The sequence below is a fragment of the Oncorhynchus keta genome, chromosome 14 (genome assembly GCF_023373465.1).
Source record: "Oncorhynchus keta strain PuntledgeMale-10-30-2019 chromosome 14, Oket_V2, whole genome shotgun sequence".
NCBI classification, from domain to species: Eukaryota; Metazoa; Chordata; class Actinopteri; order Salmoniformes; family Salmonidae; genus Oncorhynchus; species Oncorhynchus keta.
Window position 1 is genome coordinate 74476643 of NC_068434.1, and position 27910 is coordinate 74504552.

The 27910-nt window shown below is 44.5% G+C and overlaps 2 protein-coding genes across 9 annotated transcripts; one reads left to right on the plus strand and one right to left on the minus strand.

The window, feature by feature from the left end:
* Nucleotides 1-1083: 1083 nt before the first annotated feature.
* LOC118393988 (caprin-1-like) lies at nucleotides 1084-12392 on the plus strand. 4 transcript variants are annotated; one of them, XM_035787259.2, is made up of 19 exons: nucleotides 1084-1239; nucleotides 2923-3057; nucleotides 3412-3474; nucleotides 3679-3765; nucleotides 3888-4126; nucleotides 4216-4298; nucleotides 4916-5107; nucleotides 5468-5520; nucleotides 5628-5711; nucleotides 5848-6000; nucleotides 6102-6198; nucleotides 8535-8587; nucleotides 8720-8830; nucleotides 9055-9183; nucleotides 9688-9832; nucleotides 9956-10141; nucleotides 10235-10347; nucleotides 10491-10551; nucleotides 11675-12392. In XM_035787259.2, exons 2-19 carry the CDS (start codon nucleotides 2923-2925, stop codon nucleotides 11740-11742), a joined length of 2052 nt encoding a protein of 683 aa, XP_035643152.1. In that variant the 5' UTR covers nucleotides 1084-1239; the 3' UTR covers nucleotides 11743-12392. The 4 variants fall into 4 exon arrangements, with proteins under 4 accessions (XP_035643152.1, XP_035643151.1, XP_035643153.1 ...); XM_035787258.2 differs by lacking the exon at nucleotides 1084-1239 and adding an exon at nucleotides 1287-1841; XM_035787257.2 differs by lacking the exon at nucleotides 1084-1239 and adding an exon at nucleotides 2312-2523.
* On the minus strand, nucleotides 6037-26655 carry LOC118394192 (nucleobindin-2-like). 5 transcript variants are annotated; one of them, XR_008064262.1, is made up of 14 exons: nucleotides 26156-26214; nucleotides 19184-19324; nucleotides 18810-18917; nucleotides 18562-18694; nucleotides 18074-18177; nucleotides 17819-18004; nucleotides 16697-16787; nucleotides 16553-16611; nucleotides 16374-16466; nucleotides 14600-14689; nucleotides 14239-14409; nucleotides 14024-14084; nucleotides 13528-13845; nucleotides 6037-6185 (listed from the first exon to the last, which is right to left on the minus strand). XR_008064262.1 is itself a non-coding variant. In XM_052462561.1 (14 exons), exons 3-14 carry the CDS (start codon nucleotides 19322-19324, stop codon nucleotides 13667-13669), a joined length of 1416 nt encoding a protein of 471 aa, XP_052318521.1. In that variant the 5' UTR covers nucleotides 20914-20954; nucleotides 26217-26655; the 3' UTR covers nucleotides 11939-13666. The 5 variants fall into 5 exon arrangements, 4 of the variants coding, with proteins under 4 accessions (XP_052318521.1, XP_052318520.1, XP_052318519.1 ...); XM_052462561.1 differs by lacking the exons at nucleotides 6037-6185; nucleotides 26156-26214 and adding exons at nucleotides 20914-20954; nucleotides 26217-26655 and having other exon boundaries at nucleotides 11939-13845; XM_052462560.1 differs by lacking the exons at nucleotides 6037-6185; nucleotides 26156-26214 and adding an exon at nucleotides 26217-26654 and having other exon boundaries at nucleotides 11939-13845.
* Nucleotides 26656-27910: the final 1255 nt, after the last annotated feature.

Consider the following 27910-nt stretch of genomic DNA (forward strand, 5'->3'; position numbering starts at 1 on the left):
TCTCAGACCATGCAAAACAAGATTCTCTGGTCTGATGAAACCAAGATTCAACACTTTGGCATGAATGCCAAGAGTCATGTCTGGAGGAAACCTGGCACCATCCCTGCGATGCAGCATGGTGGTGGCAACATCATGCTGTGGGGATGTTTCTCAGCGGCAGGGACTGGGAGACTAGTCAGGATCGAGGGGAAGATTAACGGAGCAAAGACCAGAGATATCTTTGATGAAAACCTACAGAGCACAGAGGATCCCCTTCTAACAGTACAACGACCATAAGCACACAGCCAAGCTTTCGCATGAGTGGCTTTGGGAAAAGTCTCTGAATGTCCTTGAGTGGCCCAGCTAGAGCCTGGGCTTAAACCTGATCGAACATGTCTGGAGAGACCTGAAAATAGCTGTGCAGTGACACTCGCCATCCAACCAGAATACGTTTGAGAGGATCTGCAGAGAATGGGGAAAAACTCCCGAAATACAGGTGTGCCAAGCTTAGAGTCACACCTAAGACTCGAGGCTGTAATCACTGCCAAAGGTGCTTCAACAAAGTACAGAGTAAAGCGTCTGAATGCTTTTGTAAATGTAATATTTACGTTTTTTGTTTTTTTAAAGAAATGTGCAAAAATGTATACAAACCTGTTTTTGCTATATCATTATCGAGTATTGATGAGGGGAAGGGGGGAAAACAATAGAATCAATTTTAGAATAAGGCTGTCGTGGAAAAAGTAAAGGTTTCTGAATAGTTTCCGAATGCACTCTAGCTCCATTTTTGTGTAGTCATTCCTCTTGTCGCCATTTTTCTTTGTTTTGTTATTTTTAACTGCATGATTGGGAAGGACTCATAAGCAAGCACTTCACGGTTAAGTTTACCTGTTGTATTTGGAGCATGTGACAAATACAATTTGATTTAGGCCTACTACACATGATCACTTAATGATTATCAGGCACCTGTTAATAAAACATTTGTCGAATATTAGCGAACAATATTATCAAACACAGTACAGTTTGAAGATAGGCGAACACTGCTTCTCCAATAGAAATCCCCGATCACATTAGTAGGCGATGTCATGGCGACGTTGTTAAGCTAAACTGATGCATAGAAACACGTCATCCGTGTACATGCTACAAATGCACTTATTCGATATATAGTTGTTTTTGACACAAATGAAAACGTGTCAGTTTGTCACTTTCACGGGGTTGGAGTAATAACACGTTCAACTACCAACGACATTGGCTCGAATCAAGGTTGTGCCTTTAAATTTCGAGAAACTTAACTAAGGAATATTTTTTCACTTCTCAAACCCTGGCCTGGTCTGTTTGGCAACTGTTCCCGGGAGTCTCGCGGTTTTGCGCCTTTGGGTTTAGAAACTGTGATATTATTTAGACGTAATCATTCGATAGATCTGCAAAGAATAATCTACTGTCCTTTTCAAAGCAGAGAAGAATGGCTTAAATAAACTTGGGATTCAGTAAATGGCTTGCAATACATTTGGGATGCAATACAAATTGACTTGCATAAAAATGTTTACCTAAATCTGTCAAATACAGCTTCTATAATAATTAGTCTGCAATTATAGGCAATGTTGTTGAGGACTGATTCTAGTTAAATCTGTCGGTCTTCTAAAATGAACTCAGGCAATTCTAGGACTACCAACGGGGCCTTGCAGCCAGCCGACCCTGTTCTCGTGTCTCGTTAGCATCTGTAGCCTGCCAGCAGTATAGTGTATAGTTCTCGGTGAGGCCGGGGAGGCAGAACACCATTGTCGATACAAAATAACATACAAGTTACACGAAATATATAGAGCTAAAACTACGTCAGACGACGAACAAAGACAGATAGCCTTAAGGTAAGTGGATGTTGTCAGCGTCAAATTCAGAAATAATTTTGCAAGCTAAGTTAGCGAGCTAGGCTAGCCTCTGACTAAAGTCATCTCTATATAGCATTGTCCTGTCATCCAATTGATTTAACGGAATCCAGGTTCAGTGACCACATTAGCAAGGTACATTTCAACAAACTAGTGTGATGGCTGTTGTTCATATAAATGTAGTTCATCTTTTTTTCTCGAATCTCGTTAGCTAACTAATTAGCTAGCTAACTAGCTAGTCAGCTATCGATTTCTATCTCGCGTTGCCAGCTAGCTAACGCCGGTCTCGGTAACAATGCCAGGAGAAAATGAAACTAGCGAACGTTAGCTAGCTAAATGCAGCTAAGCTAGCCTTGTAGCTGGGTGGGGGTTGTTGTGGGATGGGATTCAAGTTTAAGCCTAATTTATGATCATCTGTTTTTCAAATGGCATACACGTTATACTTGTGACGACATGTAGGTAGCTACATCAAGTGTTTTCTCGGAATAGTTGTTTATTTGATGTTGATGAGTAGTGTAGCTACTAGCTAACGTTAGTTTGGCAGGTAACGTTTATGCGGCTCAATGGACAATGCTCGGCTGACAGTCTCACGGCTCACAAAGGACTTGCAATTTATCCACTTTTTCCTGTGCCTCGCCGGCTTCAGCTTCTTAGTTGGCTTATGGTAAAAAAAAAAAAAAATCTGTGAATACTAACGTCGTTAGTTGAATTATAACGTTAACGTTACTTGTCTTGAGTTAGCGAACGTTAGCGGTTGACATAAATCATCCTGCAAACCGACATATTATCCAAATTGATTCATAGGTCTTAGTTTTTTGCCAAGGAACATTAATGGGTACCCCATGTTGATTTAAAACATTTTTTATATAAAATGTCTGTCTGACCACTTATGTGGTCAACAATGTAACGTCATTGTTCCGGCCTTTGTTGTTTACAGCACCATGCATTGGCAAACTGTTTTAATCAACATATTTTAATCTTTATTGTATTCAATTACAGCCTCAGTGTTTTGTAGCCTTCACTAATAATGACTGCTACAAATAATTTTCTGTCTTCTCATCAGATGCCTTCAGCAACAGTTGGCCACAATGCTGTTCAGTCCTCCAGCCCAGAGTTGGGTTCTGGGACCCAGTCTGAGGCCATGAAGCAGGTCCTGCAGGTGATAGACAAGAAGGTCCGCAACATGGAAAAGAAAAAGGTAACAATGTTTCCTTTTTTTAATCTAAGCATGCTTTCAGATACCTCCCAAAAATAATAGGTTGTTTCATGCTTAGTTGTTGCTTGAGACCCAACTGAAGAGCAATTCTGGATGTCTCTCTTGTCTGGGAAAATTGTCTGCTTTATGACCATGCATTGACTTTGTCTCAAAGTTGGTAACTAAGATTAAGGCTAAGATTATGGCTACAGACAAATGTAGTTGGTGTAATCAATCATTAACCTGTGACTTTTATTTGCCGTTAGAATCACAGCACTTAATAGATGGTATATTTCTGCTGAAATAATCTCAGCAGACCTTTTCGTAACCATTATTAAATGTTCCATATTTCTATAGGGCAAGCTGGATGACTACCAGGCCAAGAAGAATAAAGGAGAACGGTTGAACCAGGATCAGCTGGTATGTACCAGACACGGGTCTGGGTCGATGTTATCTCAGGGAACTTCAATTGTGAACTTGATTGTTTAACCTGTTGCATATGTACTATAATCTTTCATTCTTCGGCTTTCCATTGATTTTATACTGTGGTGTTTGTCGTTTTGATCTGTGACACAGCTAACAAAACATATTTAATGTTCATTCCCTCTCTTGTCTCATCTGTAGGATGCCTTGACTAAGTTCCAGGAAGTGACCAACAACCTGGATTTTGCAAGGGAGTTGCAGAAGAGCTTCCTGTCTTTGGGGCAGGAGGTGAGTTCTGTCTCAAGGTTTCATTCTGGTCACTATGACCACACTCACTGTATTTATTAGGTGCTGTTTCTCAGTCACTGTGGCCATAGTGCAGTGACAACTCCTTCCCCATTTCCTTGCAGATTCAGAAAGCAGTGAAGAAGTCTGCCCGGAGGGAGCAGCTTCAGCGGGAGGAGACGGAGCAGAGGCGTCTGAAGACTGTTCTGGAGCTGCAGTTCCTGCTTGACCGACTGGGCGATGAGCAGACGAGGCAGGACCTGAAACAGCCCGCTGCAGGCTCCCCCCTGCTCACCGACTATAACCTCACCGCACTGGACAGTTTCTACAAGCTCGTGGGCCCGGAACGGGACCATGACGTCAGGTACAAACTTTTTTTGCTTCTCTTTTTTTTTGATGGAGTGACGTAATATGATTGTATGCATGTTGTAAATGTCCTACCCTGTTCTCCAGGTTGACTGACCAGTATGAGGAGGCCTCCCTACACCTATGGGAACTGCTAGAGGGCAGAGACCAGGCTGTGGCAGGAACCACATGTATGTTTCTAACACTTCTGAAGTAGCTCTCAATGTATTTACTCTGTACATGTAGGCTTTGGCTTGTTTAATTAGTTACCCACACCCCCATCTGTATACTGAGTATCTTGGGGCTTATCTTTAGATTTTGGGGAAAAAGAGCTTGGAAGGAAATTTACGAGCTGGCTCAACTGGGAGCAGTGTTATGACTAAAGCCCTTCCAACCCCTTGAAGCACAAATGGCTTGCTGGACATACAGTCCATGTTAGCAGAACATTTATAAGGGGAAGTGCTTTTCTGGGTGGTTGGGGTGAACTGGGGTTAGGCCAGTGGGCTTTGAGGGGTAGTGCCAGCCCAGACACAGGACACCTGTCATTCCACAAATGCTGAGCATCCACCCCACATGTTCCAGCGACAACTTTGTGGTGGATCATATGGCATTGTGGATTATAAATACTTGTAGGTTATTAAAGTTCTTCGAGCTGTGGATCTTGGCCAGGCCTGGCATGGTGCTGTGGAATGGGTCACAGCTATGATTATACCAAGCATAGACCCGGCCTATTGACTGAGTGTTTGTTGCACAACACAAACGTTTAATTTCTAATACGTTCTGAATATGACCTGTCCCAATCCTATAGACAAGGCACTGAAGGAGACCCTGGACAAGGTGCTGCTGAGTGGCTATTTTGATAGCGCACAAACGCATCAGAACGGAGTGTGTGAAAAAGAGGAGGAAGAGGAGGAGGAGGAAGAAGAAGAGGAGGAGGAGCAGCAGGAGCAGTCTGTGGCGCATGAGTTGTCTGGGGGCGGGGAGCAGCCTGCGGCACCAGGTAACCAGGATCTCTGTGTAGACTGAGAGAATCTGCCAGGGCTAAATGAGCACCATTAGTTCAGTTTTTTTTGGGGGGGGTTGGCACTGGCTATTTGGATGTATCAGGATTGGGCGAAGGCAGTGCTTAAACTGCTTCGCTTTGGCTGAACGTTTCCTATTGCGAGGTTGGAGACTTTTGTCGCTGTATCTCTCAATTACTAATACGTTTTAAGACAATGTTAATCACGCAGCTGACGAAATTCCGTGAGATTTTACTTCTGGGTTAGATTATCATCACTGAGGGGAACTCATGTTATGATTGGTCTGAGTGTGTGGACCTGGATGAGTGGATATTAATCAGAGCATATTCCTTTTACAGAGGGAATAGTTACTGAAGAATACACAGAGGCCATTGAAGTAGAAGCCACAGAGGTGAGTTCAATCTCTACCCTGACTCTTAACTGCTGTAAAGTTCAGAATTCTCTGGTTTACCTTACCTATTGGAATCTAATCAAGTGATCTTGTGTTTATTTGTGTAGTTTGTAAACAGACAGTTCATTCCAGAAACCACATACAGCAGCACTGGCATCGACCAAGTAGAGGAGTGGACAGCAGAGGTCCAGGTATGCTGCATGTCTACACCTCTCATATAATTTGTCATATTACACAGTCACAAACATAATCTTTTAGGGTTCAACAAGTAACGCCCTGGCCCAATGGTGTCATCAGATGGGTTTAAATCTGTCCCTGTGTCTTTAGGTGGTCAATGTCCTCCAGCACCAGCCTCCTCCCCAGATGACCCCTGAGCCTCACACTGTGAACCCAGTCTCCCACACGCCTGACCCTGTGGTCCGGAAGCAGGTCGTACAGGACCTCATGGCCCAGATGCAGGGGACCTATAACTTCATGCAGGTGATGATCCTTCCAACTGCCCCCTATGGTCCTGCGCTGGGTGCCTTATCGGATCCGGTTTGGTCTCTTGTTCATGCTGACCCATGTGCTTCCTTCCACAGGACTCCATGTTGGAGTTTGATGGCCATGCCCTGGACCCAGCCATCGTGTTGGCGCAGCCCATGAAGCCTGCACAGAGCGTGGACCTGCAGCAGATGGGTAAGTGTTAGTACATCACATTTTCTTTTAACTCTCCTCTGACCAACACCACCACTGAGGCTGTAGTCCTCTTAGACATGTTCGCTTCTACACTCACTGACAGTTTATTAGGTGCACCCATCTGGTACTGGATCAGCTCCCCCCTTTTTTCTAGAACAGCCTGAATTCTTTGGGGAGTGGATTCTACAAGGTGTAGGAAATGTTCATTGCTCCATTGGTATCAAGGGACCTAACGTGTGCCAGGAAAACAGTCCCCGCACCAGGCTGGATGGGTCTATGGAATCATGCTAGGTACTCCAAATCCTGACGATGCCAATTAGTATGTTGCAACAAGAACCAGTATTTGTCGGACCAGGCAATGTATTTCCACTCCTTAATGGTGATCGCATGCCCACTGGACACGCTTCTTGTTTTTAGCTGATAGGAGTGGTCATCTGCTGCACTAGCCCATCTGTGACAAGGACTGCCGAGTTCATTCCGAGATGCCGTTCTGCACACCACAAATCAAATTTTATTTGTCACATACACATGGTTAGCAGATGTTAGTGCGAGTGTAGCGAAATGCTTGTGCTTCTAGTTCCGACAATGCAGTGATAACCAAAAAGTAATCTAACTAACAATTCCAAAACTACTGTCTTATACACAGTGTAAGGAGATAAAGAATATGTACATAAGGATATATGAATGAGTGATGGTACAGGGCAGCATAGGCAAGATACAGTAGATGGTATCGAGTACAGTATATACATATGAGATGAGTATGTAGACAAAGTAAACAAAGTGGCATAGTTAAAGTGGCTAGTGATACATGTATTACATAAGGATGCAGTCGATGATATAGAGTACAGTATATACGTATGCATATGAGATGAATAATGTAGGGTAAGTAACATTATATAAGGTGGCATTGTTTAAAGTGGCTAGTGATATATTTACATAATTTCCCATCAATTCCCATTATTAAAGTGGCTGGAGTTGGGTCAGTGTCAATGTCAGTGTGTTGGCAGCAGCCACTCAATGTTAGTGGTGGCTGTTTAACAGTCTGATGGCCTTGAGATAGAAGCTGTTTTTCAGTCTCTCGGTCCCAGCTTTGATGCACCTGTACTGACCTCACCTTCTGGATGATAGCGGGGTGAACAGGCAGTGGCTCGGGTGGTTGTTGTCCTTGATGATCTTTATGGCCTTCCTGTAACATCGGGTGGTGTAGGTGTCCTGGAGGGCAGGTAGTTTGCCTCCGGTGATGCGTTGTGCAGACCTCACTACCCTCTGGAGAGCCTTACGGTTGAGGGCGGAGCAGTTGCCGTACCAGGTGGTGATACAGCCCGCCAGGATGCTCTCGATTGTGCATCTGTAGAAGTTTGTGAGTGCTTTTGGTGACAAGCCAAATTTATTCAGCCTCCTGAGGTTGAAGAGGCGCTACAGCGCCTTCTTCACGACGCCGTCAGTGTGAGTGGACCAATTCAGTTTGTCTGTGATGTGTATGCCTAGGAACTTAAAACTTGCTACCCTCTCCACTACTGTTCCATTGATGTGGATAGGGGGGTGTTCCCTCTGCTGTTTCCTGAAGTCCACAATCATCTCCTTAGTTTTGTTGACGTTGAGTGTGAGGTTATTTTCCTGACCCCACACTCCGAGGGCCCTCACCTCCTCCCTGTAGGCCGTCTCGTCGTTGTTGGTAATCAAGCCTACCACTGTTGTGTCGTCCGCAAACTTGATGATTGAGTTGGAGGCGTGCGTGGCCACGCAGTCGTGGGTGAACAGGGAGTACAGGAGAGGGCTCAGAACGCACCCTTGTGGGGCCCCCGTGTTGAGGATCAGCGGGGAGGAGATGTTGTTGCCTACCCTCACCACTGTTATACTGTAACGTTATTTGTCTCTGTGGCCCGCCTGTTAGCTTGCACGATTCTTGCCATCCTCCTTTGACTTCTCATCAATGAGCTGTTTTCGCCCACAGGACAGCTGCTGACTGGATGTTTTTTGTTTGTCGCACCATTCTTGGTAACCCCTAGACACCGTCGTGCATGAAAAGACCAGGAGGCTACTGCATCTGGCGAGCCTGGCATCGACAATCATACCATGCTCAGTCTCTTAAGTCACTTATTTTGCCCATTCTAAAGGTCAATCAAACAGTATCTGGATGCCTGTCTGCTTTATATAGCAGGTCATGTGACTCATTGTCTGTAGGAGCGATTCATTTTTGTGAACGGGGTGGTGTACCTAATAAACTGTCCAGTTAGTGTGGTACTGCTTATATACTCTTGAGTTTTGTCTGTTTATTTTGTTGTTGCTCTTAGCTGTTTTACCAACAAACCATGTTATATTTATCTTGTGTACAGTTCATTCAGAATCCAGACTTGCTCAACCAAGCTCAGTTCCTGAATCTACACAAGTAAGTAGCAATAATGACACTTGAACAGAATTATGGTAGTAGTAATCCCCAAGACTCGATACCGGAGCAGACTTATTTAAAGCGCAAGGATACTATGTGAACCTTCCCTTATTCTCCCCCTTCCCTCCCCAGGTCCTCATGGTCTCCCCCACACCTGATGCCTACTCCTCCACAGCGCCTCTCTACCAGCCCTCCCACACAGCAGAGCCCCGGCCACAGACCGACGGCATCGACCACATCCAGGTAAACCCTCCCTCCCCAAGGTGCCCTCTGCTCCACCCTCCTCTACCCCCCTGGCTGTGTGTGTGTGGGTGGGTGGTGAAGCTTCTCTATGCTTGGTTGTAATTGGGCAGTGTGAGAGATGGTTAACACTCATCCTACCTGCCTGTCCTGAAGTGTCTGTGAAAACCATTGAAGTATGTGACGTCTCTGTCTCCCCACCACGCCCTGCCCCCTCCCTAAACCAGGCCTCGATGTCCCTGTCGTCTGAGCAGTCCCCCGCCCCGTCCTCCTTGCCCTCTGCCTTCCCGCCCGTCTCCACCCCCCACAGCGGCGGCATCAATGTCAACGCAGCACCATTCCAGTCCATGCAAGCGGTAGGCTTTGTTAATGGAGGACTTAACTGTCACCACTTCACTTGAACAAAACTGTCACATAACCCACTTAACTCTAATCACTTGCCACACATTCATAATGTGTCTTACGACAGGAAGAATAGAAGTAGTACACACTGTCACACAACAGTAATACCAGATTTACTTTGCAACGATAATGAAAAAACTGATTGGGACATCAACTGAATTAATAAGTAGAATTCCAGTGTTGGCCTACATTTCTCAAAACCAAGCTTCACCCCATACCCCCCCGCCCCTCTTTCTGTCAGAGCAGAACAGAATGCTCTTCTTGTCTGCCCCCATGTCTACATAACGCTTTATAATCAACTCTAAACTGATTAACTTTATTTTTGCAAACCTTGAACAGTATGTACGGTATGCTCAATAATCAGACTACAATCTGTTAGTGGTGATTTGCTGTTGTCCTGCATGGGTATCTGACATCTCTAAATGAAAGCTTTTCTCTGGTTGTATTGTGTCCCTAAGGTGTTCAACCTGAATGCCCCCGTGCCCCCCACTAACGAAGCAGACGGTCTGAAGCAGTTCCCCAGTGGCTACGGCCAGGGCTTCAGTAGCCAGGCGGAGCACTCCGTGGAGGAGCCTGACATCCAGCAGGACACTCTACAGTCCGGTGAGAGAGGGACTGGGGTGTCTGAGGATGTGATTTAGATGAGTGGAATCAGGAGCAGTAGACCCTGGGTCTAAGGGCAAGATCAGAAAGGTCAAATGTTAATGACCCTTATGTTGTTCTCAGCTGTAGGAGGCTTCCACACCCAAGACCAAGTGATGTCGTCGGCAGCGGGCCACCAGGTGCAGGGGCCAGGCTTTGGGCGGCAAGGCCAGTCCTTCTATAACAGCAGGGGGGCCGTGTCTCGCGGAGGCCCCAGGAACCCCCGGGGCATGATCAATGGATACCGAGGATCCTCTAACGGTTTCAGAGGTATGAGATCCAGCTAATTTACTGTAAGGGACATACTTTCATACAGGAGTGATTTATTATGGTGTTAACAGCATAAATGGTTGTCTTCCTCAGGAGGATATGATGGCTATCGCCCTCCCTTCTCGAACACCCCAAACAATGGTTATGGGCAACAGGCCCAGTTCAGCACTGCACCCCGGGACTACTCCAACAGCACCTACCAACGGGTAAGGAAGGGCACAGCCAACCATTTAGGTCCAAGTGACTAGAAAACACTTGACCCTTGCATTAGGATTGTGTGAGTTGTTGTCCCAGATACTGTCATGAAGGTGCTGTATAAGTCTTTCTGAATGACCAGTTGTTTCTACAGGAGGGATATCAGCCAGGCTACAAGCGGGGAGCAGCCCAGGGACCTCGGGGTTGCTCTCGAGGTAATGCTCAAGCGATGCGATCCTAAACCGCTTAAAGGATTGTCAACTTCCGCCACATTGAACATTCAGATATTATGAATGTTTGCCCCAGCTCACTTTTATAAAAAAAAAGGTTTTGTTTTGTTTCTCATCTATCTTCTCATTTCTCCAAGCCTATTTATCAGAGTAAGCCTGCTTTGGTATGTCTAAGATACTTTTGTTTTAACACATGTAAAGCTGAAATCCACAGCATTTAGATTTATCAGCAAGTCTGTGTTCGAAACAAATAGATATTCCTGTAAACTTGAAAGATTTCATTAATTTATTTTTTGTACAAAATAAATGCAAAAAACCCCTGCAACTGTCAGTCCAATCCATGAGAATCTTTTATATTTTCTGTCACTGCCCAGCCCTGTCAACCACTTTTCCCTGGTGCTTTTGGTTCTCATTGCATTACATGTTTGTTTTTTTCCATCTTTGTAAGCTGATGTTACTCCTTGGGAGACTGTTTCAATAAAGATGTGTTGTATAACCTGCTGTCTGCTGCTAATTTATTTTCGTTGATCCCTGCTGCTCTGTGGTGCCACCACAGCCTTATCTGCCTCTGCTGACATCTCGGGGTTAAGAGTGGGTTGGAGGATTTTGGTTATGCTTTGCTGAAAGACCTTCACTCTGCTTCCGTCTCCCTCACCTGCTGTGCCCTGCCTTCTGTATTTTGTCATGGGAGCATACATGTATTGTTGGCCATTCACATTCATGAAACAAATGTCAGAGTTTCAAAGTAAACCTGTGGAGTTATTTGTAAATCCTAGGGCAATAGATGTACCCCGCCCCTTTTGGTTCCATCTGGCAAAATACATTCTGTAGACCTGGATAAAAGCTTCCGAAGCTCTTATACACAGTGGCATTATTCACTGTGACTAGCTGAATTGACATGACTACATTTTGTGATGGGTGTATTAGCTTGCACATAAATGTCAATTTTTGTCTCCATATTAGAGTTGATCCCTTCCCTGGCAGGTGCACACTAGCCATTTATAGAATGTGGATGTAGGTGTTTGTACTCCATGCCCAGACTTAACCCAGAATAAGGGTGACAGGCTGGCCTCAGCTGACTTATTTTCTGTCTGCTTGGCGGTTGCAGGCCGGGGGGGACTGTTCAAGCCCAGCCGAGGGATGGTGACCCAACTGTCTGGACATCAAGCCAATTAGTCTTGGATACAATCACCTCTACCCTCCTGGACCATCCTTCCCCTGATCTGACTGTTCCTCTCCATATCAACCTCTAGGTTGGTTTGGTGAAGCCTGGGTCTGAAGCCATACATACCACCTGTAGCTCTGTCAGATATTTAGCTTTCTCACAATCATGCTATTGCATAGCCTTAAACTGATCAAGCTGGAACATGTGTGCCTTTGCTGTTGGACTGTTTATTTGGGTATTTGCTTGATAGGCAATCATTTACAAAACTGTCTGGGGCTAGTGACAGGCTTTGGAAGCATGACACGAAAGACCAAACAATATATTGACTGCAGTCATACCATGCAAGGACATTGTCTCAATGTGAAGATTGTTTATACTGTACATTGTATTGCTATGGCATGTTGGGGAGTAAAGTCAGTACAAATGGTGTGTAGTCTAAGCAGGTTATAGGTCTGACTGATTTACCCAAAATGAAGACTTCCTGTGTGCACATTTTGCTCTGGCCAGATGGTAGCTGTTATGTTCTGTACATTTGTCACTTCATATCTGCTCTGTCCAAAAACATACCTTGGAACTCATGTCTACACTGTAGGTCTGTAGAATGTAAGGATTCTGTCAACTTTGTGTTAGTTTCACTCTAGCTATAAAGAATATCACTTTACAGATGTTTTCCTGTGCCATTGGTCATCTGAAAATTAAACTAATCTTTTATACAGAAATTAGGCACACCTCTATGGTGCAAGATAAAATAGCATTTGCCCTAGCCAGCAGAATTTGGTAAAAGTAAAACAAAAAGGCCCATTAAAAGAGACTGGGGGTGATGTGCTGAGTACAAAAGGTAGACATCATTGCCTGGTAACGGGCTGTTCAGTATCAATACATGTACTGGCCTTGGCCAAGACACACCTACAGGTCATTAGGAACAGGAGCCTCACTCAAACACAAACGTGAAAACAAGACGTGGTTACCTATAATCCCTACAGAAATAACCAGATCATCAACTGACTCTTGCATTTGCACATCAATAAGGTAATCCAAAAGGCTGGCTATAGTATAAGCACCACAAAATAAGACTGCAATGCACTCAGGTTTCCCATGACTAGTGCCCATAATAGCCAACATTAGCATACATTGCTGTTATCAGACTTGAGAATATAAAGTAATACACAGAAATGAACCCATACAAAAAGTAGATGTATATTCTATTGCATGAGACAGTCATCTTTACTGTTCATAATGCTCTCAGTGCCTTTTGAAATGTCACCTTTTCAGGAATCCATACATTTCACAACATTATCATTATTCAGCTGGAGTGACCAGACAATTATTAGGCCTAATTGTCATATCACACAGCACTAATTAAAAATGATGTTCCAAAATACATTGACACTACCAAAACAATTCCACCAAAGCTCTGCATTTCAAGTAATGATCAATTATGACCAATCCATACATCACATACCATGTATGCACTCTATAACAAATTCCCTGACTGCAAGCGTATAAAACATTTCCAGGCCTTGGAGGCTCAAATTGATATCCACAAGTGGGCAGAGATACTGTAAACACCTCCTGTGTTCTCCAGCTGGTTTTCAGTTAACTCTTTCAGGATAACGGGCCACACATTGTTAATTGTTTACGCCATGTGTTGTCCACTCACACTGCTATGCTTTATCTTGGCCAGATCGCAGTTGTAAATGAGAACTTGTTCTCAACTAGCCTACCTGGTTAAATAAAGGTGAAATAAAAAATAAAATACATGCCCATATGGAGGGACCTCCATAGTACTTATATACCTCCAGTCCAGTGTGCAAAGGTCTGTGGGTGGGGGGCCATGGAGCCAGAGGTGTTTATAGTTTCATCTGACAGCTGGGGTTGAGTGGGCTGGTTCTGATGGGGGCCTATGGCAACATGACATGGTAAGTCATGTTGGCCCTATGGCACTGCCTGATGGCCTGGGGGCAGATCCTGGAGTCGTGGTTGGGTGTTGTGGGGTATTTGGTTCTGGAAGTGGTTGTCTTGCTTCATACCCGGGTGGTTTTGGAACATATCTTGGTGGCCCGGGGGCAAAGGATGGTACTCTCCTCGTGGCTCTGGGATAGCATTCCCTTCTACTGAAAAAAGGGAGTAGTTTTGAATACAGTTAATTTTTTACATCTTTTTTAAAATTTAGTTTATTTTCTCCCTTTTTTCTCCCCAATAGAATTGTTCTCATCTTAAGATCCATTTTCCATAGTCACCTCTACATTCAAAATACACGAGAAAATGGAATTGGGGTAAACTATCACTCACCATGAACCTCTGGAGGGGGCTCAACTTTCTGGGTTTTCATCTGTTCCATGTGTTCTACTGCCTGAAACACCACAGACAAACAGAGATAAGCAGATTAATGGTTGTAGGTAAGCATGTCAGCACATGTCAAAAATAACAATACCACACAAAATAAGTGCATTACAGTAATAGAGAACCTATTGGTTGTGTCTGTTCTACCACTGCCCACTCTGTACCTGCTGAAGCTCTACTTTCTGTGAGTTGAGCTGTTCCTGTTGCCTCTCCAACTCATCCCTCTGTTTCTGGAGGTCTGATGCTTTCTGGTTGAGGTCCTCTTCCTGCTGGGTCAGGTGCTCCTCAAACTCCCTCATCTCCTCATCTGTGTAGGCCTGGTTCTGCTCTAAGGTCTAACAAAGGAGGTTCATTCTACCTCTATTGGTATGAAAAGCAACAATTACAGTGTGGTTGAATGTAGAAGTGTTTATAGATATGGTATGGTTTTTGTTACTCTTGCCATTTCATAATAATGAGTTATAATGTTGAAATATTCAAAGTAGGCCTGTATGAATGAGAGTTAAATAGATATGGCTACCATACCTCCCAACTATCTGGTTCCAGGAATTCCTTTTTCTTTGTGGCAATCAGGAACTCTTCTAAGGAGACCAGTCGGTCTTTGTTGGTGTCCACCTGTAAACAGTGAGATCAGTCACCATGTGAACTATTTATTTCATTAAATCAACGAAACCAATCTAACTTTCAGTGCTAGCAATCGATGGGAATATACACTGCTCCAAAAAATAAAAGGGAACACTAAAATAACACATCCTAGATCTGAATGAATGAAATATTCTTATTAAATACTTTTCTTTACATAGTTGAATGTGCTGACAACAAAATCACACAAAAATTATCAATGGAAATCAAATTTATCAACCCATGGAGGTCTGGATTTAGAGTCACACTCAAAATTAAAGTGGAAAACCACACTACAGGCTGATCCAACTTTGATGTAATGTCCTTAAAACAAGTCAAAATGAGGCTCAGTAGTGTGTGTGGCCTCCACGTGCCTGTATGACCTCCCTACAAAGCCTGGGCATGCTCCTGATGAGGTGGCGGATGGTCTCCTGAGGGATCTCCTCCCAGACCTGGACTAAAGCATCCGCCAACTCCTGGACAGTCTGTGGTGCAACGTGGCGTTGGTGGATGGAGTGAGACATGAGGTCCCAGATGTGCTCAATTGGATTCAGGTCTGGGGAACGGGCGGGCCAGTCCATAGCGTCAATGCCTTCCTCTTGCAGGAACTGCTGACACACTCCAGCCACATGAAGTCTAGCATTGTCTTGCATTAGGAGGAACCCAGGGCCAACCGCACCAGCATATGGTCTCACAAGTGGTCTGAGGATCTCATCTCGGTACCTAATTGCAGTCAGGCTACCTCTGGCGAGCACATGGAGGGCTGTGCGGCCCCCCAAAGAAATGCCACCCCACACCATGACTGACCCACCGCCAAACCGGTCATGCTGGAGGATGTTGCAGGCAGCAGAACGTTCTCCACGGCGTCTCCAGACTCTGTCACATGTGCTCAGTGTGAACCTGCTTTCATCTGTGAAGAGCACAGGGCGCCAGTGGAAAATTTGCCCATCTTGGTGTTCTCTGGCAAATGCCAAACATCCTGCACGGTGTTGGGCTGTTAGCACAACCCCCACCTGTGGACGTCGGGCCCTCATACCACCCTCATGGAGTCCGTTTCTGACCATTTGAGCAGACACATGCACATTTGTGGCCTGCTGGAGGTAATTTTGCAGGGCTCTGGCAGTGCTCCTCCTTGCACAAAGGCGGAGGTAGCGGTCCTTCTGCTGGGTTGTTGCCCTCCTCCACGTCTCCTGATGTACTGGCCTGTCTCCTGGTAGCGCCTCCATGCTCTGGACACTACGCTGACAGACACAGCAAACCTTCTTGCCACAGCTCGCATTGATGTTCCATCCTGGATGAGCTGCACTACCTGAGCCACTTGTGTGGGTTGTAGACTCCGTCTCATGCTACTACTAGAGTGAAAGCACCGCCAGCATTCAAAAGTGACCAAATCTTCAGCCAGGAAGCATAGGAACTGAGAAGTGGTCTGTGGTCACCACCTGCAGAACCACTCCTTTATTGGGGGTGTCTTGCTAATTGCCTATAATTTCCACCTGTTGTCTATTCTATTTGCACAACAGCATGTGAAATTTATTGTCAATCAGTGTTGCTTCCTAAGTGGACAGTTTGATTTCACAGAAGTGTGATTGACTTGGAGTTACATTGTGTTGTTTAAGTGTTCCCTTTATTTTTTTGAGCAGTGTAGTATGCAAGGTTCACGGCCGGGACAACAGTATACCTCGTTCATGACGTGCTCGCTCATACGCAGGCGCTCCTCCTCCATCTCCACCATATCGTCTTCTTCATTGGTAGGATCATAGATCTTCTCCAGCTGAGCCCACAGAAAAAAACGTTATCTATACATGCACACGTTTCATCATCATTGCAGGTGAAACATTCAAAAAGAGGACAAATTACCTCCTTGGTAAACAATGCCTCCAATTCCTGCTCATCGAAGAAGCCATCTCCATTGGAATCTGAAAATTCAAACGCAAGAATGTTGAGGAACTCTGAGATGGATGTCCCTGCCCCAACCTGTGATGTCTATTGATGAGAACTTACCATGCAGCTTGAAAAAGGTCTTGGGGTCAAAATCTTCAGGGTCAAGACCATCTGCTTCCTCCCACACCTCTTTGAACTGATTCTGGCTGCCCTGCACAGCAAAAAAAAAAGTTAATCCCCTGTTAGATATGAATGGCTAACTTGAGCTAAATCATTATGGGGCAAGTTTAGAGCAGAAATAGGCAACTTGAATTTTGCGTTTGAACCCTTTTGTAGGCTCGCAGATCAATTTCCATAAACAAACTAATATATACAGCATAGTGTACAAAACATTAGCATGAGTGTACAAAACATTAGGAACACCTTCCTAATATGGAGTTCTACCCTCTTTTGACCTTGGAACAGCCTCAATTTGTCAGGGCATGGACTACAAGGTGTCGAAAGCATTCCACAGAGATGCTGGACCATGTTGACTCCAATGCTTCCCACACTTGTGTCAAGTTGGCTGGATGTCCTTTGGATGGTGGATCATTCATGATACACACAGGAAACTCTTGAGCGTGAAAAACCCAGCAGCGTTGCAGTTCTTGACACACTCAAACCGGTGCGCCAGGTATCTACTGCCATACCTTGTTCAAAAGGTACTTAAACCTTTTGTCTTGCCCATTCACCCTCAATGGCACACACACAATCCATGTATCAATTGTCTCAAGGCTTAAAAATCCTTCTTTCACCAGTCTCCTTTCCTTCATCTACACTGAAGTGGATTTAACAAGTGACATCAATAAGGGATCATAGACTGACCGGGTGAAAACTATGTCATGGAAAGAGCAGGTGTCATTAATGTTTTCTACAGTCAGTGTATATTGTTTAGGAACTCATTTGGGGTCTCAACTAACTGCTGGGAGTTAGAATAATAGAAAACACAAGATCCCATTTTGAAATGTGGTTGTGCATCAGCAGTTTCTCGTTATGTTAGTCACTCAATTAAACCATGTCAGCTAAACATTTTTAGATACAGACCCTCGAGCCACTCATGATGAGTTTAGATTTATTGTGGCACCCCACCACATCAAACTTGCCCATCCATGGTCTAGAGACTGGCTAGACCATATGTGTACACAAACAGATTGAGCTCTGAAACACACAGATAACATATCATCCAAGTGCAGTTGGACTTACTGGATGGTTGACTTTGGGATGGTCTGCATGTTTCTTCTTCATCTCCTTGTAATGTTCTTCCTCCCTCTTCCTCCCTCCATCGTCTAGAGTCTTGAGGTGTTCCCTTCGCACATGGTCTTTCGTCATCTCGTACTTCTTGAACTCCTCATGGCGCTCCTTGTCATAGTTCTCCAGATCGTTTGTGGCCTTGTGGTCAAATGAAGGACTTTAGTAAGCTACTGTATGCATGTACCATGCATTCTGCATTATACTTACTGATTTGATGAGTCTGTCCAGATCCTCCACTTCAAAGGTGTGAGGATTCATGTGGTTTAGGTACTCAAACTGTTTCAGCAGAGCTTGGTGGTCTACTGCCATATCTGTGAGTGAGGTTTAACAGAGTCATTACACAAATATGACATTTGATGACCTGACATTGGCACTGTAATAGTTATCCAGTGCCAAAGCTCACCCCGTGTGCATCTAAACTAGCCTGTAATCCTTCCTATTAGAGGTTGAAGTGAGACGTTACTGTTGTCTGTAATAGTGTGCGGTTACTATTGTGATTCGAAGCAGAGATTTTCAGAAGCATGTTTCACAAGTAAGTAGGTGACTCAACACAGACACTACAGTAACCACATCCTCCTGAGACCTTTCCCTCAAAAATGTACTTCTTGGTCACTTGCCCACACACCCTAGTGTTTCTAGACGGTAACAGTACACCACTTAAGGCATATTAATGGTATTTTCACTGGGCAGCATACCGTTCCCTCCTTCGATGTCTTGCTTGGCTTTGATCAGTGTCCGTAGCCGGCTAACCTCCTGCCTTTTTAGCTCGTCCAGTTGTGTCCTTACATGGTGGCCGACAAAGTCCAGCTCTTTGGCCAGCTTCCCCATCTGTAGGAAACGTGATGTAATGATTATCATACTGCTGTTGTTTTACATTTTTCATTAATAATGACTCAAGGAGAGAGTAAGAACAACAAGAATGAGCAGGACACAGTTAGAATACCTTGATGTCCTCCATATCTGTGTTATGGAGCTTCTCTCTGAAATGCTGGTCTTTTTCCAGAAAATCAATGACTTCCCTGAGATAACGGTCATAGTGGAGTCCAGTGTCCTGTTACATTAAATAATGTAGTAAGTAGTAGTAGTATGCATAACATGCATACTAGCTCATGCATCATTCAATAGACCTTCAGTTCAGTCTGTATACTTTACAATTCAATAAATTATGTAAGAGAAAATATTTGCTAGCTGGTATAACTGGTGTGAGCTCATACAGGAAACACAAATGACTGCTTTTTTCATTGCTGTTAGGGCTGCTCTGCCTGCCATGTTTCTCCACTGTGCTTGCTTGGTACGTGATCCTTCACAAACTCTTACCACACTTGGTGATGGCTCTGAGGCTTTGTCCTCCAGCTGGTTCACCTTGGTCTTGTCCAGACTGATGGGCACTGCCTCCAGACAGAGCAGCTCTACCAGAAGCACCACGCAGCTGGTGTGGAATATCTGTCTCCAAGACATCTGGCGACACAAGACGCACCTTGACACAACACTTCAACTAGAGATGATAGAAAACATCAGTGTCTGCCCCAAATAAAGAGGCTATGCCCCAACCATAGAGAAAGACAGAGGCCTCTTCTTTGTATCGGTCCCATCGGTCCCATGGCCTCAGAGCACTGGCTTGTCCATTTTGAAGCAGTCAATTTTATTATTTTCTTCTACTACTACTTCTATGAGTTGATAAACAAACTGAAAGGGTGCATAAACTCTCGACCCGCTCCACTACAGCCCCGCCGATGTTAATGGAGGCCTGTTCGGCCCACCTTTTCCTGTATTCCATGATCAGCTCCTTTGTCTTGCTCACATTGAGGGAGAGGTTGTTGTCCTGGCATCACACTGCCAGGTCTCTGACCCCTCCCTATAGGCTGTCTCATTGTTGTCGGTAATCAGGCTTACCACTGTTGTGTTGTCAGCAAACTTAATGGTGTTAGAGTTGTGTTTGGCGACGCAGTCATGGGTGAACAGGAAGTACAGGAGGGGACTGAGCACGCACCCCTGAGGGCCCCCCGTGTTGAGGATCAGGCAGACATGTTGTTGCTTACCCTTACCACCTGGGTCCGTCAGGAAGTCCAGGATCCAGTTGCAGAGGGAGGTGTTTAGTCCCAGGGTCCTTAGCTTAGTGATGAGCTTTGTGGGAACTATGGTGTTGAACGCTGAGCTTTCGTCAATGAACAGCATTCTCATATACATGCTCCTTTTGTCCAGGTGGGAAAGGGCAGTGTGGAGAGTGATTACGTCATCTGTAGATCTGTTGGGGCGGTAAGCGAATTGGAGTGGGTCTAGGGTATCCGGGATGATCCTGTTGATGTGAGCCATGACCAGCATTTTAAGGCACTTCATGGCTACCAACGTGAGAGCTACAGGGCGGTAATAATTTAGGCAGGTTACCTTCGCTTCCTTGGGTATAGGGACTATGGTGGTCTGCTTGAAACATGTAGGTATTACAGACTGGGTCAGGGAGAGGTTGAAAATGTCAGCGACGACACTTGCCAGTTGTGTATTCAAAGCATGCGTGGACCGTCTTGGTAATCCGTCTGGCCCCACAGCTTTGTGAATGTTGACCTGTTTAAAGGTCTTGCTCACGTCGGCTACCGAGAGCGTTATCACACAGTTGTCCAGAACAGCTGGTGCTCTTATGCATGCTTCAGTGTTGCTTGCCTCTTTCTAGAGCTCCGACCTGAACATTACTGATGTCATGATTAAACCTTTTCTTTTTCATAGTTCTCAGTTGTCATGAAAGCACCACAAATCCAGAGAATGCTAGACTTTGATGACACCACCTTCCTGTTCAAGTGAGCACAGCACAATAAGTTGAGTTCAAAAATGTATTGTATGCTTCTGCATGAATTATTTAATATGCCAGGGAGATACAGTGCATTCAGAATTCCAAGTCTGGAACTAAGTATTCAGAACCTTAGTTATGAGACTCAAAATTGAGCTCAGGGGAATCCTGTTTCCATTGATCATCCTTGAGATGTTTCTACAACTTGATTGGAGTCCACCTGTGGTGAATGTAATTAATTGGACATGATTTGGAAAGGCGCACACACCTGTCGATATAAGGTCCCACAGTTGGCAGTGCATGTCAGAGCTAAAAAAAAACACAAAAAACAAGTCATGAGCTCGAAGGAATTTTCTGTACAACTCTGAGACAGGATTGTGTCGAGGCACAAATTTCTGCAGCACTGAAGGTCCCCAAGAACAGTGCCTCCATCATTCTTAAATGGAAGAAGTGTGGAGCCACCAGGACTTTTGCTCGAGCTGACCGCCCGGCCAAACTGAGCAATAGGGGGAAAAGGGCCTTGGTCAGGGAGGTACCAAGAACCCGATGGCCACTGACAGAGCTAGAGACAACCATCTTTGCAGCACTCCATCAATCAGGCCTTTATGGTAGAGTGGCCAGACAGAAGCCACTCCTCAGTGAAAAGGCACACGACAGCCTGCTTGAAGTTTGTCTAAAGGCACCTAAAGGACTATCAGACCATGAGAAACAAGATTCTCTAGTCTGATGAAACCAAGATTTAACTATTTGGCCTGAATGCCAAGTGTCACGTCTGGAGGAAACCTGGCACCATCCCTATAGTGAAGCATGTGGTGGCTAGGGAAGTCACAAAATTGTCAGCTGGTGATTGTAAAGCAAATAACTGTCAGTCTCACGGTAATTGAGAAACATATTTAGCATCTCCTGGCTTCCTACAAGCCACTGATGACTTTTGGAACATCTACATTTTAAAAAGTCTAAATCTATGTACCGTAATATAGCCTACACCTTCCCAATGAATCCATTATTTATTTTAGACAGGTCTAAAGAAACATGATATGTAGAAAATGTAGTCTATTTCAGAAGATCAAAATATCAGAACTTGAGAGTTGTTCTTATGTTAGGTCCTGATGTGGCTATGCGCTATACTAGTTAATTTAGCAGACAAGATTTGCTTAGAATTCCCTGGCATTATTTTATATGATTTAATAGTATGAAGAATACAATTGAACAAAGCTGAATAAAATAAATATTTTCAACAAATTATTTGAGGGACTGCGCACACACGGCTATTCTGTGTTGAGCGGTTAACAAAGAAATAGGTACTCCTAAATGCTTAATTTAGAGTTATTCATTTAACTTTAGTTGTTCTACAAACATTGGGCTATATGTTTTAATTTATAATACATTGTAAAGCTGCATGATGCGACTATATGATGATTTGAAAAAAAGTTGCTTGAAAAGGCATGACCTCTGCTTTGTTTTTTTGCGCAGGCTTTACACACTACACCAGTCACTCATTCACAATTTGACAAGCACTTGAAAATGCCTAGAATCTTACGGCGGCGTTCCCTTTGTGTGGCTGTAATTCACCCTAAAAAAAATCCATGCCCTTTGTGGCCAGTGGCCGTTGTGCCCTTCTCCCTGAGTGCGGAGTGCTCTGAATCACCTCTCACTCACATGGCTCTCCATTACGTGATCGGATCTTTCTCACGGGCTACAAGTGAAGATAGACACACAACTGTACACGTCCTTATCCCGCTGCCGAGGTGCATATTGAAGATATTGGAAGAAATGTCCACATTTACTTTTCATCAGCCAATAAGATGAGTAGGCTTAACGAACAGCAAAACCACTAGCCTATGTCAATCTACTATCCCCCATAGTACAAGTCACCCTATTCTACTCTATGCGAGAAATAAATATTCCAAACATAGTCTGGGACAGTTGTGGGATGAGATAGATCCCAAATGTATACAACTAGCATCAAAAAAACTTTTTTACACAATGTGGCCAAACTATTTGGCTATTATGCATGTAATGCTTTTATTATAAAGGTCCATTTTTATGGTGAAAATTATCTTCCCCAAACTTAAAACTCACACGCTGCTTGATGTATGCCAGTTAGGCTCTACACCCGTTGTAAAGCAGATTAATGTGCTTAATTTTAAGAAGTTATTTGGCCACTTCAGTTGTGATACAAACCTTATCAAAACATATAGGCCTACGGGCTAGGTTACATGCGACTATGTGCGAGGTGTGCGACTATGATTAGAAAGTGTCGCCAAAAAAAAGGCATTGTTTCTTATGCTGGGCATCATTCACAAGTGATAAAATATAATTCACAAGTGATAGGCTAATATTGTCACCCAGGCTAACCCAGGCTAATCTGCCCTTGCCTTCCGTCCTGCTAGCTAACGTTCAATCGCTGGGAAATAAATGGGATGAACTGAAAGCACATTTATCCTACCAACGGGACATTAAGAACTGTAATATCTTGTGTTTCACCGAGTCGTGGCTGAACGACGACATTAAGAACATACAGCTGGCGGGTTATACACTATTGACAAGACAGAACAGCAATAAGCAAACAGGAAAACACTCAAGAGGCAGCGCTCCTAGTGGCTGGGGACTGTAATGCAGGGAAACTTACATTTCTATCAGCATGTTAAATGTCCAACCAGAGGGGGGATTCTATACCACCTTTAGTCCACACACAGACTAGTACAAAGTTCTCCCTCGCCCTCCATTTGCCTAATCTGACCATAATTCTGTCCTCCAGATTCCTGCTTACAAGCAAAAATTAAAGCAGGAAGCGCCAGTGACTAAATCAATAAAAAGTTGTCAGATGAAGCAGACGCTAAACGACAGGACTGTTTTGCTAGCACAGACTGGAATATGTTCCAGGATTCTTCCAATGGCATTGAGGAGTACACCACATCAGTCACTGGCTTTATCAATAAGTGCATCGAGGATGTCATCCCCACAGCGACTGTACGTACACACCCAAAACCAGAAGCCATGGATTACAGGCAACATTTGCACTGAGCTAAAGGATAGAGCTGCCGCTTTTAAGGAGCGGGACTCTAACCTGGAAGCTTATAAGAAATCCCGCTATGCCCTCCGATGAACCATCAAAACAGGCAAAGCGTCAATACAGGACTAAGATCGAATCGTACTACACCGGCTCTGACGCTTGTCGGATGTGACAGGGCCTGTATTAACAAAGGGTTGCCCAGTGACACGAGCCTACCAGAGGAGCTAAACTACTTCTATGCTCGCTTCAAGGCAAATAACACTGAAACATGCATGAGAACACCGGCTGTTCCGGAAGACTGTGTGATCACGCTCTCCGCAGCCGATGTGAGTAAGACCTTTAAACTGGTCAACATTCACAAGGCTGCAGGGCCAGACAGATTACCAGAATGTGTACTCCGAGCATGCGCTGACCAAACACTGACATCTTCAACCTCTCCCTGTCCGAGTCTGTAATACCAACATGTTTCAAGCAGACCACCATAGTCCCTGTGCCCAAGAACACGAAGGTAACCTGCATAAATGACTACCAACCCGTAGCACTCACGTCTGTAGCCATGAAATGCTTTGAAAGGCTTGCCATTGCTCACATCAACACCATTATCCCAGAAACCCTAGACCCAGGCCAATTTGCATACCACACCAACAGATTCACAGAGGATGCAATCTCTATTGCACTCCATACTGCCCTTTCACACCTGGACAAAAGGAACACCTATGTGAGAATGCTATTCATTGACTACAGCCCAGGGTTCAACAACATAGTGCCCTCTAAGCTCATCACTAAGCTAAGGACCCTGGGACTAAACATCTCCCTCTGCAACTGGATCCTGGACTTCCTGACGGGCCGCCACCAGGTGGTAAGGGTAGGTAACAACACATCCGCCGCGCTGATCCTCAACACGGGGGGCCCTCAGGGGTGTGTGCTCAGTCCCCACCTGTACTCCCTGTTCACTGATTACTCGGTTCTTAACCAACGGCCAGGCACAACTCCAACACCATCATTAAGTTTGCTGATGACACAACAGGGGTAGGTATGATCACAGACAACAATGAGAAGCCTATAGGGAGGTGGTCAGAGACCTGACCGTGTGGCGCAAGGACAACCTCTCACTCAATGTAGACAAGACAAAGGAGATGATTGTGGACTACAGGAAAAAGAGGACAGAGCATGCCCCCATTCTCATCGACGGGGCTGTAGTGGTGCAGTTGGAGAGCTTCAAGTTCCATGGCATCCACATCACCAACAAACTAACATGGTCCAAGCACACCAAGACAGTCGTGAAGAGGGCACGACAAAACATATTCCCCCTCAAGAGACTGAAGATATTTGGCATGGGTCCTCAGATCCTCAAAAGGTTTTACAGCTGCACCATCGAGAGCATCTTGATGGGTTGCATCACTGCCTGGTATGGCAACTGCTCGGCCTCTGACCACAAGGCACTACAGAGGATAGTGCGTACAGCCCAGTACTGGGGCCAAGCTTCTTGCCATCCAGAACCTCTATACCAGGCGGTGTCAGAGGAAGGCCCTAAAAATAGTCAAAGACTCCAGCCACCCTAGTCATAGACTGTTCACTCTGCTATCGCACGGCAAGCGGTACCGGAGTGTCAAGTCTAGGTCCAAGAGGTTTCTAAATAGCTTCTACCCCCAAGCCATAAGACTCCTGAACAGCTAATCAAATGGCCACCCCACCACGCTGCTGCTACTGTTATTATCTATCCATAGTCACTTTAATAACTCTTCCTACATGTACATATTACCTCAATACTGGTGCCCCCACACATTGACTCTGTACCGGTACCCCGTGTATATAGCTCTGCTATTGTTATTTACTGCTGCTTTAATCATTTGTTATTCTTCTCTCTTACTTTTTTAAAAATTGTATTTTCTTAAAACTGCATTGTTGGTTAAGGGCTTGTAAGCATTTCACTGTAAGGTTGCTGTATTCGGTGCATGTGACAAATACAATTTGATTTGATTTTCAGTGGATTCTGCACAGAAGTTCTAACAGGTTCATTGATATATCCTAACATGACTTTGTCTGGTAGAGACGCTGACAATGACTCCTGTTTCACCACACTCCCCACCGGTCCCTCGAGCTTTCTCCATGGCCTCAACCCCATGTTTCCTGTCCATTGCCGACGTGTCTCTCTGCCATCGATGGCTAACTAGCTACCTAGTAACTAGCTAAGCTATTAAACACGTTAACTATGAGGTGATACTTTTCATCTAACTAACTAGCGTGTTACAATTTAAATCATCAGCAGTTCAATAGCTGATCGTCTAGCTAACTTTACAGGCAAACTCACTGTGATCAATACAATAGTTTCGTAAGTAGTTATGCTGATGCTGGCTGGCTGGCTAGCTGGTAGATGGCAAACTAATCTAATGACAGCTAGCTTGAAGTTAATGATTCCATTTCTAAGCTGCGGTGTCTAGTGTTGACCACAACGAGAAGTTGCGGTATCTGTCTTGTTGTCTGGTTACAGTACCTGTCTCATTCACAACATAACAATAGCTTCAAACCAATGTGCGTGTCACGGCGGGACTTACTTTTTGATTGGAATCCCCGTCAAACGGTCGTTACTACAGCCACAAAGTCATAAACACCACCTATTTCTACAATTTGTCTCCTTAAAATTAGATGTTAAACCTAACCTTAACCACAGTGATAACCTTATGCCTGACCTTACATTAACACCAATTATGTTTTCGATATTTTTTACGATATAGCCAAATATGAACTTTGTGGCTGTGCTAGCTAGTGGAAACCCCGTGAAGCTAATTTTGCTAGCTAAATAGTCTCCTCCCAAACTGATAATTCGTCCTCTCTTCCTCTTTCCTTCATGCTAACATGCGTTTGTTTACAGTGCCAGATAGAAATCCTACATTGAAAACATGGCATGCATGTTAAATTAGGTAGTTGTCATTGGATAAAATCTTCCCTTCCTACTTTCTGAAGACGCGCATTGTTATTCAATTAGGCCACGCACATTGTCAGTCAAAAGGTTGGGGAAATACTGTGCAATCACGTTAGGTTGCACTAAATCGTACGTGGCGTTTATAATTTGGAGGAGGTGGGTGTTCGCTGATCCTGGATCAGTGTAGCTTCCTTGCCATGATATCCAAGACTACCATGTTTAGAAACTATGTGACACAGGAGGTTGGTGGCACCTTTATGGGGAGGACGGGCACATGGCAATGGCTGGAGCTGAATAAATGGAAAGGTATCAACAAAATCAAACACATGGTTTCCATGTGTTTGATACCATTCAATTTGCTCCATTCCAGCCATTATTATGAGACTTCCCCTCAGCAGTGGATATGGTTTGTGAAGACATTTAGGGAGATCTGATCCAAGGTCATTTCAAAGCTTCATTTTTGACTTTGTCATTACTTACCAAAATCATACATTACACTCAAATAATTCTGTATTTGCGTTGAAGGATAAAGCAGGATTTATTGAGTTGGTTTAATGTGATTGCTTGGACGAATGAGAAAATTGATGAGCAGCTTCCTGCAGGGTTATTGTATGAGTGAACATTATTGAGCTACAAATATTAGCGATGCCAGCAAGACATGTACGTGGTTTTCTAAATATACTGAATAAAAATATAAACGCAACAACACATTTTCCACCTAAGGAGCCTGAAAAGATTTGGCATGGGTCCCCATATCCTCAGAAAGTTCTACAGCTACACCATCGAGAACATTCTGACGTGTTGCATCATCGCCTGGTATGGCAACTTCTCAGCATCTGACTGTAAGGGGGTAGTGCGTACGGCCCAGTACATCACTGGGGCCAAGCTTCCTGACATCCAGGACCTATTGACTAGGCGGTGCTCCCAAGTCATAGACTGTTCAATCTGCTACCACAAGGCAAACGGTACATACCGAAGCGCCTAGTTTATGACCAAAAGGCTCCTTAACAGCCTCTACCCCCAAGCCATAAGACTGCTGAACATCTAATCAAATGGCCACCCGGACTATTTACATTGAACACCCCTTTGTTTTTACACTGCTGCTACTCGCTGTTTATTATATTTGCATAGTCACTTTATAAATTACCTCGACTAACCTGTACCCCCGCACACTGACTCAGTTTGACTCATTGACTCTTGTTCAAGCCACTGATTTGTTATTCCCACTCGCCATCACTAACCGCTGTCATGAAATGGACTCATGCTTGCCACAAGTTCTGACTGAGTTCAATCGTCATGAAACGCAAATACAGTGATTGCCTTTAG